Raw genomic sequence first — 11951 nt, forward strand, 5'->3', positions numbered from 1 at the left:
AACCCAAACCAGTCTATGATTTTATAGGTGTAGGACTAAAGTGTTAATGATACCTTTTGGATAGTAGCGTGATTTATGGCTTACTTCTAGATTTTCTTTTTATTAAACAAATTTAATAGCCAGCATGAAATAGAGTGGGTTTAAAAAGGCATTAGGCTAGGAAATCTTTGATGCCACGGAAACATAGATGGGTGTCACTTGTTGATATACACCTTTGTGCACTCCATGTTATGTGGAACTTGAGAATGCTGTAAAAGGGTGATTATCTGAAGGTGACGTGAAAGTTTTCCAGCCTGTATCTTGGTCGTGGCTCAGTCAAAATTTTGCACTTAAGGTGTTTTTAGTAACTGTAGCTGGTTGAAGCAGGTAGTAATGTTTGGTTTCAGGACAGACGTTTCAGTTCATTTATGGGATGCAAAGAATACAACAATACATTGTGTCATTTTGTAGCTAGGGATACAGAAATTGTGTTTTAGGGCGAACAAAATGAAGTGATAGTGATGGACAGTACGTCAGAAGGGGGTTGTGCTTCGTATCGATCTAAACATGTTTACGCAGTGACACCTCTTAAACACGTACAGGCGTGTTGGATAAGCGAGTGTAGTGCCCTTGGGCGCCTGACACAGGAGCCGTGACGCTGTACCGTTTGAAAGCTGGGCAAAGCGGCAGCAGGTTGTAGCGTCAGGTGAGAGCTGCTAAACCACTTCGTGCTGTAAGTTGAATGTAGTTTGCTACGACTTCGCAGCTGCGATGGGTACTGCGTTGTCATACTGGGGTAAGTCACCCCAGTACCAGTTCTGTTGGGCTGACAAAAGTAGTTCTCAAGTCAAGCTGCTTAATGCAATCAATAAAGCTTCTTCTCATGGCTAAAATTCCAACTCCAGTTTTTGAGTTTTTTAGGAATAGTAACAACAAAAATGACAGTGGAATTTGTGCACGTAAAATAGTATTAACGTTGTTATTTTTTTCTTTGTATTCCTTTATGTCCTTCACTAGATGTCACTAGTAGATTTGGGAAAGAAACTTTTAGAAGCTGCACGAGCAGGTCAAGATGACGAAGTTCGCATTTTGATGGCAAATGGAGCACCTTTTACCACAGATTGGGTAATGAAAACTTTTGCAGTGTTCAGTAAATCCTCTTTTACTTCCTTCACTTGAAGAAGAAGATAGTATTATTGCAATTAAGCATTTATATTGCAAGGCTTGGGAGTTTCTTCTTGGAATTCTGCAGTCACATCATCTGATATCTAATTCAAAATGAAAATTGTCTGTTTCTCCATATGACCTCCTACTGATTTTAGTAGCAGACTGTGAGCGAGCTCATTCTGGTGGCTTTTAGGATGAACTATTGAGTAGTTAATGGGAGAAAGCAGCAATCATCTTCCTAGTTATTGTGCTTATGCATTTAGTGTAGTAAGAAAGTTGAATTAAGAAAGCAGTCCCGGCTACCTCATACGTGGAGCTGAGAGTTCCCTGATAGAGGGGCTCTGGAGTTGTCTTTTGGATGTGCTTGGTTTTGTATAGGTTGTATAGGGAGGTCAGGTACCAAAAATTCTAGGGCATTTACAAGCCCTTAAGAGCCTTAATCTACTTAGTGACCTAACTTTTAAGCTGACTCAGTTTTGAGCAGGAGATTGGATTTAAACGACTCCCAGAGGTCCCTCCCAATATTGGTGTGGTGTATGACCAACACTAAAAATGGGGTTAGGCCCCTTGAAACATCGCACCTCAAAAAGACACAAAAACCAGCACAGAACTCAGAAGTTTGCTTCCAGTGAGGTGTCTTAGTGTGGTGCTATTATTGAAAAAAAAACAAATTAAACAACTTCTTCGCCCCCTTCTTCATGCGCTGTAAAATCCTTGACAAATTCTTTCCTTAAGACTGCAAGGGAAAATGATTTTGAAGTGGTGGGCTGACACCTGAGTTTGATAGTTCCAGGGTAAGAAGAAATACTTCATACTGACATCCGCTTTTCCCATTACATTACAGTTGGGAACGTCTCCGCTTCATCTAGCAGCGCAGTACGGACACTACTCAACCACGGAAGTGTTGCTGCGAGCAGGTGTAAGTCGGGATGCCAGAACCAAAGTGGACAGAACTCCCTTACACATGGCAGCATCAGAAGGCCATGCCAGCATAGTGGAAGTCTTACTTAAGGTAAAGACTGCTGAAACAGGGTCGGAGGTGGGGATATTACAACGGTTTATGATCAGATACTTGCAATGTCCTTTTACTCACGAAAACAATGCTGAAATGGTGTGAATATGCCGTGTGTGTTGGGCGCATTGTTTTCCTGTTAAACTAATTTTAGCATTGAAATCATCATGATTTCGGGTGAATTATTTATTGCTGCTTCAAAATAAGACTGTTTCCTGATGTGACATTGTGTGAGTAACGACATAGAATCACGGACTGGTTTGGGTTGGAAGGGACCTTAAAGCCCATCCAGTTCCAACCCCCCTGCCATGGGCAGGGACACCTTCCACTAGACCAGGTTGCTCCAGGCCTCATCCAGCCTGGCAGAAGCAAGACATGTTATGTTTTAGGGTCTTTAATCCTTTGAGGTAAATAATTTATTGGGTCGCTAGATGGAAGTACTTTTCATAAGTCTGTAAATGTGAGATAACAGGACATTACTGCCGGAGAAAGACAATTTCTAGCTTTTACTGTGACCAGCATTACTTAATTTTGACACTTCTAATGACATAGCTTATGCAATGATTATGTTTGTAGCACGGCGCTGACGTCAACGCAAAGGACATGCTCAAAATGACTGCGCTGCACTGGGCTACCGAACATAACCACCAAGAAGTTGTAGAACTCTTAATAAAGTACGGGGCGGATGTTCACGCTCAGAGTAAATTTTGCAAAACGGCGTTAGATATTGCGATAGACAATGGAAATGAAGACCTTACAGAAATACTACAGGTAACTCCTGACTCGTGATGTTAAGGGAACGTAGAGCAAAGTCCTTGTTCACACTTGGGATGTGCAGACTTTTTAATATAGCAGCTGTGAGACCATGTGTGGCCTGATAATGCTAAACTCCGGCCTAGTTCAGAACATGGGAATGATACTAATGTTAGTAAACATTATTTGGCCAAAGAGCATTTTCACCACCTACAAAATCAAGGAGTAGTATCCTTTATTTTCTGTGAGTAATGTAGTACACAGAACTAGGTGGAGCCTTCACAAGCAAGGTGTAAACTTAACTCCCTACTCTGCCAATAGATTTGACTGTACCCCAGTGTTCAGTTAGCTTCACATATAGGGGTTAATTTCCTAACACTTGGGGATCAGGAGAGGAAAGAAGAGATGGCAATTTTTCCAGTTAGAGAAACGAGGATTGAATTGTTGGAGAAGAGATTGGGATTATAACAGCTACCTACATGGAAACGTGTGCTTACTTGTAAAGGCAGGTTGAGTGCTGAGCATTACTGAGGGAAGAATAGGAAGCAAATGAAAAATACCGTTATGCTGCTGTATAAATCTGTTCTTCCCCTACATCTTGAGCTGTACGAGCTTCTGGTCTGTTCCTTTAGTCTCCTCTTCACTGCAGAAAGGATATAGTAAATAAAAGCCAAAAATAATTCCAAGAAAAACAAAAGGGAGAATGCCAGCTACAATTCATGCAAGTACTAAGCTGTCAGAGCTGGTTTTCATGGCATGTGGCTGCCACAGCAGTCTTGGTTCTTGAGGCCTCTAGTTTAGATACTTGAGCCTGCGCATCCACAAAAGGGCCTTGTCTTTATGTGGTGCTCTTGGTTTACAATAAATGGTAAGGAGAAGTAGCAGTGTACCACTGTTCTCCTTCACTTCAGTGGGCTTTTGTCTGTTGTGACATGTATATTGCCCAAGTATAATGAGGGAGATCCTTCCCATTTGAGTGAAATGTGCAATAATTCTAGTTCTTCAAGAAACTTCTTTATACCTTTTTCTCTTAGATTGCAATGCAGAACCAAATCAATACAAATCCAGAGAGTCCGGACACTGTGACAATACATGCAGCAACACCACAGTTCATCATCGGACCTGGAGGGGTGGTGAACCTAACAGGTCTGGTATCTTCTGCAAATACATCAAATGGAACAGGTATTTAGATGCCTATAGGGTAGCTACTGGGATTTTGTTCTTTAATTGATTTTCACCATTTAGTAAAAAGGCTTGAGGAAAAACAGTGGTAAGAATTTAATAGTTACCATGTTCCTCATCAGTGTTTTCTGTGTGTTGTAAATATCTAGGTGCTTAAACCAGCAGTCTTCAAAGAGTTATAATCAATTATAATGAATTATCAGACGCTGTATTTGCCTAACAAACTTGCCTTCAGAATAGCACTTTGGTTTAGCAGAATGTTGCTGAGAACAGCATGTTAGAAGCTTCAGTGAATTAATAATAATAAAAAAGGACTTTGCTGGTTTTAAATTTATCAGATGACTATTTTTTTTCATCCTACTAGATGAAACGGGAGTGTCTGCTGTGCAGTTTGGAAATTCATCGACGTCCGTACTGGCCACGTTGGCGGCTTTAGCAGAAGCGTCAGCTCCCCTGTCTAATTCTTCAGAAACACCAGGTTAGAAACCCAAGGCGTTTAACCTCATTTCGTAAACGCAAAGTACATAACTGGCGCTTTTGGAGATGCAGCTCATACAGAAATGAGATAACAATCTTCCTCCTTTCAGTGTGAACAGAACTTTTCCCTTCCTTTCACCTGGGAGGTTGCCAGATGCGTAGGTAGAGTCATAGCACTGGTGTTTCTGTGCCGAATGCAAGCAGCCTTGGCCTTGCTGCAAGCGAACGTGACGTGACAGAGGAGATTGAATTCACATCTTTCTGCATACGGTCTTGGTCTCGTTGCACTTGCTGGGAGAATGTTTCTTTCAATGCTTCCTTCTGCCAAGTGTTGGGAAAGGGCCCCCAGGGTTGCTTGCATATACGTTTTTTTTCAGCAGTTTCCGTAACCTTTCATCCAAAAGGCCTAGGAATATTTGGTGATCTTAATGCGCAGTCTGCCCGTTAGCATGTCTGTGGGTCGTCTTTTCAGCTTTGAGGTGTTCCACTTGCGTTTGTAACAGCAGGTGGTGATAGGAATGTCCCGCGTCAGGCGAACGCAAGCCTGGCAGCGCATCACTGTCCTCCTAGGAAGAAGCAGCCTGCATCCCGGGCTGCAGCTGCACGCACGCTCCCTTATTCCATAAGACCATGCCAAGAACCCAGAAAGGCACAAGGAATTCCATTGCCCCCAGTTCCCAAGTTTTGCATTCCTCTTTCTCAGCACAAAACCCCCAGCCCTGTGGATCTTTGCCACTTACTGCTTTGCCTGAAGAAAGCTTCGGTCAAGGTTCCATGCTCTGCAAGCTGCCCTGGATATCCTTCTCCATTCTTTCTGCATAATGGGGTACTTGCTTTGTGTACTTTTCCCCTTTTCTTCATAACAGCATGCAAAGTGAAGAAAGAAACAGCAGTCAGGAGTCTTTAGAATCAAAGTGGATTGTAACAACCAGTCATTACCACTGACGGGGTTTGAGAGAGATAAGCCAGGAAAAGATCCCTTGTAATTTAAACAAGTTGTAATACCATGTAGGATAAAATGTGATCAAAGGCTTCCAAACTATTGCAAGTTACTTTATCTAGAGGAAGCCACTGAACTTCTGTTTCAGATTGGATTTTCCACTTGTGGTGTATGTTAGTATCTTGCCATGGCATAAAAAAATCACATAAAACTAGTCCTTAGGAGGTCAGGTGCCACGTTAATTCTTCGTTGGCGGGCTCTGGGACCCAGAAATCCTCTTGTCTCTGAAGTAGCCTACATGGTGTACTTGTATAAAAACTTCTGTTACTCTCAGCACCCCCAAAGGTGTTTTGGGGGATATCTGGCTTTCTAAAGAAAGCCGTGAAGTATTCCCGCATACTTTACTTGCCTGGTGCTGTTTTGCATCCGTTGCTCCCTGGTTTTCTCAGGCACTGTGGTAAGTCTGTAGCTGCTGGAGTTTTACAGTAGGCCAGATTGCTTTTTTGTTTAATTAGTGTTTGTTACACTGACATGTAGCGCTGTAGCCTCATTTCCCAGCTGGCTTGGGATTCTGAGCTCTGGTGAGCGATGCGGTGGGTAGCAAGAGGAGCCTAACTTCAAAGCCAGCGACTGGAGATCCCCATGGAGAGCAACAGCCCTCTGACAATCAGGGATTTAGGATGCTTACGGTAACCTGACTTTTTTCTGAACGTGTTTCTAAGGAAATGCATTTCTTTTGGGTTTTTTTGTTGGTGATGGTCAGTATGATAGATTTGCCAGAACTGATATACTTTGCGTGGCCAAAGTATCTTGGGTACTTAAAAACTTTCACAGAATTCAGCTCAGCAGATGACCTCATTCTTAAGGGGACAGTTTTCACCGAAAATGTAGAAGAGATCCGTACTCTTAGACTTGCTGGCACAACAGCTGCATCCCAACATACACCTGAGTTTTCATCTCTTAAGTATTTTGAAGTCCTGCAGGATTTTTTTAATACAGCTTTTTTTCTTCTACTACTTCTCGAAGCAGTACCTATGTACAGCTGTATGATTTTTGGTATTTAAATACTGCCGGTGAAGTGGACGATGCAAAACCAAGGTGCAGTGCCTTTCATGACAGAGGCAGCTGCGGCTGTTTTCAGGCAGTTGACATATTTCAGTGAAGCTCAGATCTAACTGTAGGAGAGCGGGGACTGCGTGGGGTTACAGAGCATTAAACGTGTACCCAGGACTCGGTAGTAGATGGACTGTGGTAACTGTGTATGAGGAAATTGTTCTTTTATATGGAATACCTTCTTTTTAGGTAAAATCTCCCCTTTTCTTCCAAGGTCTGAAGAAGTCCTAGTAACGCTTCTTCCAGAACCAAAAGCCCAACATTGAGTTTGACGCTGAAAGATCAGAGCTGTGTGCCACAGCAGCCGGGGTTGGCCCTTGCATCTTGGAATTCTTGGCGACAGCGGTCTTTTGCTGCTGAGCCTGAACTTGGGAGCCAAACCCAGTGCAATACAACACCACTTATTCATGTAGGACTTAGTGTTTTGGTTTCCTGAGTAAACACTCTATGAATATTTAAGCAGTGCTGTAGGACAGTAATCTGGGAACATAAAGATCTTCAGAAGGCAATGACTGCAGTCATTATTCCAACTACAGAGTGATTTGTGTGTGTGTGCTATGTTGTAATTAACTTCAAAGATGAAAGCTTCAGGGTTTTATCTACCTGCTCTCATCTCAAGCATCACAATACAGTCTATAGGATTTTAATTTCATCTCTGTAGATAGAAAGCACTCTAATGTCCCTTATTTAAATCCCAGGCTTTGATTTTACCCAGACAAATTGAAAATAAAACAGAGTTAGTGTGCTTGAAATTCTTTGATTGTGCTACTAGTGGTCTTGCTCTTTGTCTCAGTGGCTTGGGTGTTTTTGTTTGTTTGGTTGGTTTTTTTGTTTGGGTTTTTTTTTTGTTTTGGTTTGTTTGTTTGTTTTTTAAAATTGGGGGTGGTGGTGTGAGACCCCAGTTCCAGGGTATAGTGCAAGCTGTGGTATGGGTTGTAGGTTGAAGGCAGGCTTTCCCTTATCCTGCAGTGACTTAAGGGTATCACACAGAACTGCAAGAGCTCACTGCTGCACGCTCCTGATCGGATTGTGGGTTTGAAATACTTAGTTGAGCAGGGTTTTCTTCCTTTCACTTTTACCTTTAAAATTATATATGTACAAAGTTTATTTCACTTTTTTTAGCTTTCTCCTTCAAAGGTGTAAAAATGCCAACGTTGCAGGACCTTTCCTTTAGCCCTGTTTTACGCTTTGTGTAAGCAGCAGAGTTGTGACAGAGACAGCTAAGGTTCTCTAGTGGTCTTTCCATGTCTTGAGGACCGTTATGGTAAGCCAAGAGGTCGGGGCCGGGTGCTGAGGTACACCTGGCAGGGCACTGCTTGAGGAGTAGCTTCAAGCTAGTAGTGTTTCAAGTTTAAATGTATATATGTTTTTTAAAATTCTGCTGTTGGTGTGACTTAATCCAGCTTGTCTACAGTGGGAAAGTTACTTGTGTTCTTAAAACAACTCTTGTTCCCGCTGCTGCGCGAACACTGAACCCAAGGCATCACTTTGGAGTGGGGTGTATCCAGCAGGTGAGATGCTAAATAAATGATGCTGTTGAGCAGCGTGTAGCAGGACAGAGCTGCACGTGTAGTTTGAACGTTAGTGCTTTGTCTTGGCCTGGTGAAACCGTTGTTTCCATTAACGGTACAAGACGTAGCAATGTGTTAATTGGGTGTGCGAGGGGGTCACGTTTTAAAAGACTGGGCAGAAGATTTTTTTCAGCTGTACAAAAAGACATTTTTTTCAATCCTATATATATATGAGATTGATATTCATGATTGATTTACATATATAAAAATTCATAATATATATATTTATCTATAAAAATCAATCATCAAGCATATATATAAATCAATCGGTCATATACATATGTATATATACATACATACATACACACACACATATATATCTCAATCATAAAGCTTGGTTTATAAATTGATTGAATTCCTTTCCTAATCTGTTGACAGTTGTGGCCACGGAAGAGGTGGTGACTGCAGAATCTGTGGATGGTGCTATTCAGCAGGTTGTCAGTTCTGGAGGTCAGCAAGTTATTACTATAGTTACAGACGGCATTCAGCTTGGTAACCTGCATTCGATTCCGACCAGCGGAATAGGGCAACCCATCATTGTGACCATGCCAGATGGACAGCAAGGTGAGTGGAGGCTTGGACGGCTCGAGCGTGAGGAAGTACTTGAGTTGTAATAATGAATCGCTAGGTGCAAATAGCTTGGGCAGTTTTCTGTAGTTATCAGTTTAAATACATCTTTGAATACTTAACGCTGCAGAAGGCTCAGACACGTGAGCTCCTGCAGTTCGGTGAGTTACCACGTGTCAGCTGAGTGTGCACGAGGAGAAAGAACTGGGGGAGTTACTAAACCGTGCAGAAGAGAAATGGGGCATTTAAGGGAGAAGCGATAGCTACTTGCTTTGCCTCCAGTAAGCTCAATTCCTGCAAACTTGTTATGAAAGCTAGATGGAGCAGAACAAAAGCCTTTTTCCAATACTTAGGCTGTTGCCTTGCCAGAAGCATTGTGGAGAGGTGAAGCTTGGATTTAGACCTCTGATGCGTAAAGCAAACCACGCAGATCCCATGGACCGCGTTCTCAGCAGAACAAAAGCGGAGTCATAGAATCGCAGACTGGTTTGGGTTGGAAGGGACCTTAAAGCCCATCCAGTCCCAACCCCCTGCCATGGGCAGGGACACCTTCCACTAGAGCAGGTTGCTCCAAGCCTCATCCAGCCTGGCCTTGGACACTTCCAGGGATGGGGCATCCACAGCTTCTCTGGGCAACCTGTCCCAGTGCTTCAGTCTTACATGTCTGAGGTTTCAGAGGAGCAGGGGCAGAACCAGCGCAGCCAGGGTGACACCCCTTGTCCCCCTGGGCCGCGTGTGCTTTGTGGGAGTGTAGTACTTGCCATCTTGCGACACGTGTGCGGTTTGGGCGGTTTCTTTGAAAGACGCTGTGCCACGGCTGTGTAGATGGAAGTGATTCCTTCTCTGGTCTCCTCATGGGGACTCCCAGAGCGGGGCTTGATGAGCTGTACGCCGGGGAGAGGCGGTTCGGTTCGCAGCCTGCGCGAACAAGCACAGCACGGTACCAGGAAGCACGAAGCGTGTGGGGAGTCACTGACGTGACGGTCACAACTCTTGCATGCCAGGTGGTTACCTGAGTAAATTAGAGTATGAATTTCTTTAGACCACTCATTTTTTTTCCTCCAAGGTTGATAACTGCTGCGTTTTCAGATTACCTGAGGTGTTCTAATGAATCAAACCCCAGTTTCTACTTAGTACTTGCTCAGGAAACGTTGCTCAGGAGGTGATGTGCTGCGTGAGCTGCAGAACTGACAGCCTCTGCTGCAGTCCGCTCCCCCGTCTGGTTACGCTGTGAGAAACAGCAGTGACACTCCAGAGTGACAGCTAACTAGCGTAGACCTCTGCCACAAAGGATTTAAAAGTTCTTGAGGAGCATACAAGCAGCCAAAGTCTTTAGTCATTTCTCCCTCTACTGACTTTATAATGCACTTTATTTTTATAGCTGTGTTTTCATAAGCGAAGGTCTTTGCGATTTATTGCTGTTAATAAAATCACTTAATTACATGTGAATTTTTATATAGTGCAAATACCGTTTGGAGCGAAGGTGTTCATGTGTACAAATCCCTTTTCAGTATTAACAGTTCCGGCAACAGACATTGCTGAAGAGACCGTGATAAGCGAAGAACCGCCAGTGAAGAGACAGTGCTTCGAGATCGTTGAAAATCGCGTGGAGTCGGCGGAAATCGAAGTAAGGAGCTTGTTACGCGATGTGTGTTAGGCAGAGCGTTCGGCCCCGAGTATCTGGCTGTGGCTTTTTTTGTCATTCTAGAGTTTCATTCCTGTGTTAACCCAGAGAGAATTGCGTGAAACGGAGTCTCTCCTGTCGCTGCAGCTGATCTTTTACAAAGCTGTTGTGAAAAGCCTATGGGAGGGTTGTTCGCTTCATCCTCTGGTCACGCACGTAGCAGTGACGCTTGTTGAAGCCTTTCAGAACTTAATTGTCTTTCCTTTAAGATCACCAGGCGGTTTTTAAAGCCTGGTACCGATACGTTATGGAGTAGCTTGACCCCTTCCGCTAGCAGCGAGGGAGAGTGCTGTGCCCCATGACCACATGCTTGTCCTGATGGTGAGATCGTATTTTTAGCGGTGTTTCCTTTCCATTCATGGTATCTAGATAACTGTTAATGGAAATGTGAAACAGTGAGATTCTCTCTGTCAGTTTTTATCTTCCCCCTTTTTCCTTTTTGTTAAGTTCTGGAGCAATTGACGCTTACGTATCTCTGCAGCACCCTGTTGTTTTTAAATTACAGTGCAGAAGACCCAAAACCACCGAGAGCTTTTCTTTTTTATAGATGACAAATAGATGTAGCCGCTCAATTTAAAATTACAGCTTTTTTTTTTTACATGAACCGCAGTGGGTCAGCCATCTCATTCCTCCTTCTGTTACTCCGGGCTGTGTTGACGGGTTTTGGTCAAAAGTTCATGAAAATTGCTGTCTGCCTTGACCAGGCTGTAAGTTCTCATTTTGTCAACTCCACGGTTTTTCATTCCTCAAAGGTTGTATTCTTCAGCTTCTGTTCATATTATCGCATTGTGCCTAACTGAATAATTTTATTGTGCAGTGTATGCTGTATGTTACCCATGTCTGAGAACAGTAATTACCACCTTTCATCGCTTGCTTTTCCTGTCCCTGAGTTGTCACATCAAACACTTCTGGCCTTGGCAGCTTTGTGGTCATTACAGATTATCATGACAGTTGAAATTTTCTTGCTGCTTTTTTTTTTTTTTAAATGTATGACTGTTTACAATAAAATAATTTCTTTTGTTCACACTTTTACACATCTGCCTGAATTATTCCTGAAGGAAATTACGTTTCCTTAACACTTTAATAATTCTGTTAGGCGAAGGAAAAAAATCTGGGCAGGTTAAGGAATAAATGGAGCTGTTCCTAATTCTGGATAGTTGGTATAAAAGTATAAATAATTCTTTCAAGGGGATTACCAGTTTCAATTCTGTATTTTAAACGGACTTTTCAAATGCATAAAGACAGCTCACTTCAAATTTCATCGTTGTAAAAGGTGGTAGATAATTGAATTTGGAGGGAGCGGGACTGCTCCCCTCATTAAAGTACTTTTTTAGTATAGAAGGCCTTGGTTTCTTCGCCTCTCTGCTGACTCATCCCTGTATTTCGTTACGAAGAGTGGATTTCGCAGCTAGGAGCACTTCCTTTAGCTCTGTCAAATTCCAGGCCTGTGAACTGTAGCGTCAGTCTTCAGCTGAACATCCTCCCGTTCGCGTGAGGCGACGCTCC

General features: G+C 43.0%; 1 protein-coding gene across 3 annotated transcripts in view; it reads left to right on the forward strand.

The window, feature by feature from the left end:
• The first annotated feature begins 996 nt into the window (after window positions 1–996).
• GABPB1 (GA binding protein transcription factor, beta subunit 1) overlaps window positions 997–11951 on the forward strand; it is a 14914-nt gene continuing 3959 nt past the window's right edge. The window contains exons 1-8 of one of the 3 annotated variants that reach the window (XM_010148259.1): window positions 997–1104; window positions 1991–2158; window positions 2735–2929; window positions 3946–4057; window positions 4458–4571; window positions 8573–8758; window positions 10273–10413; window positions 11263–11274. In XM_010148259.1, the coding sequence (XP_010146561.1) occupies window positions 997–1104; window positions 1991–2158; window positions 2735–2929; window positions 3946–4057; window positions 4458–4571; window positions 8573–8758; window positions 10273–10413; window positions 11263–11274 (1036 nt within the window). Of the gene's footprint in view, window positions 1105–1990; window positions 2159–2734; window positions 2930–3945; window positions 4094–4457; window positions 4572–8572; window positions 8759–10272; window positions 10414–11262; window positions 11275–11951 lie in introns of all 3 variants that reach the window. The other 2 variants (XM_010148260.1, XM_010148261.1) reach the window with 2 other exon arrangements.

The sequence above is a fragment of the Eurypyga helias genome, unplaced genomic scaffold, assembly GCF_000690775.1.
Source record: "Eurypyga helias isolate BGI_N326 unplaced genomic scaffold, ASM69077v1 scaffold30973, whole genome shotgun sequence".
In the NCBI taxonomy this organism is placed as follows: domain Eukaryota; kingdom Metazoa; phylum Chordata; class Aves; order Eurypygiformes; family Eurypygidae; genus Eurypyga; species Eurypyga helias.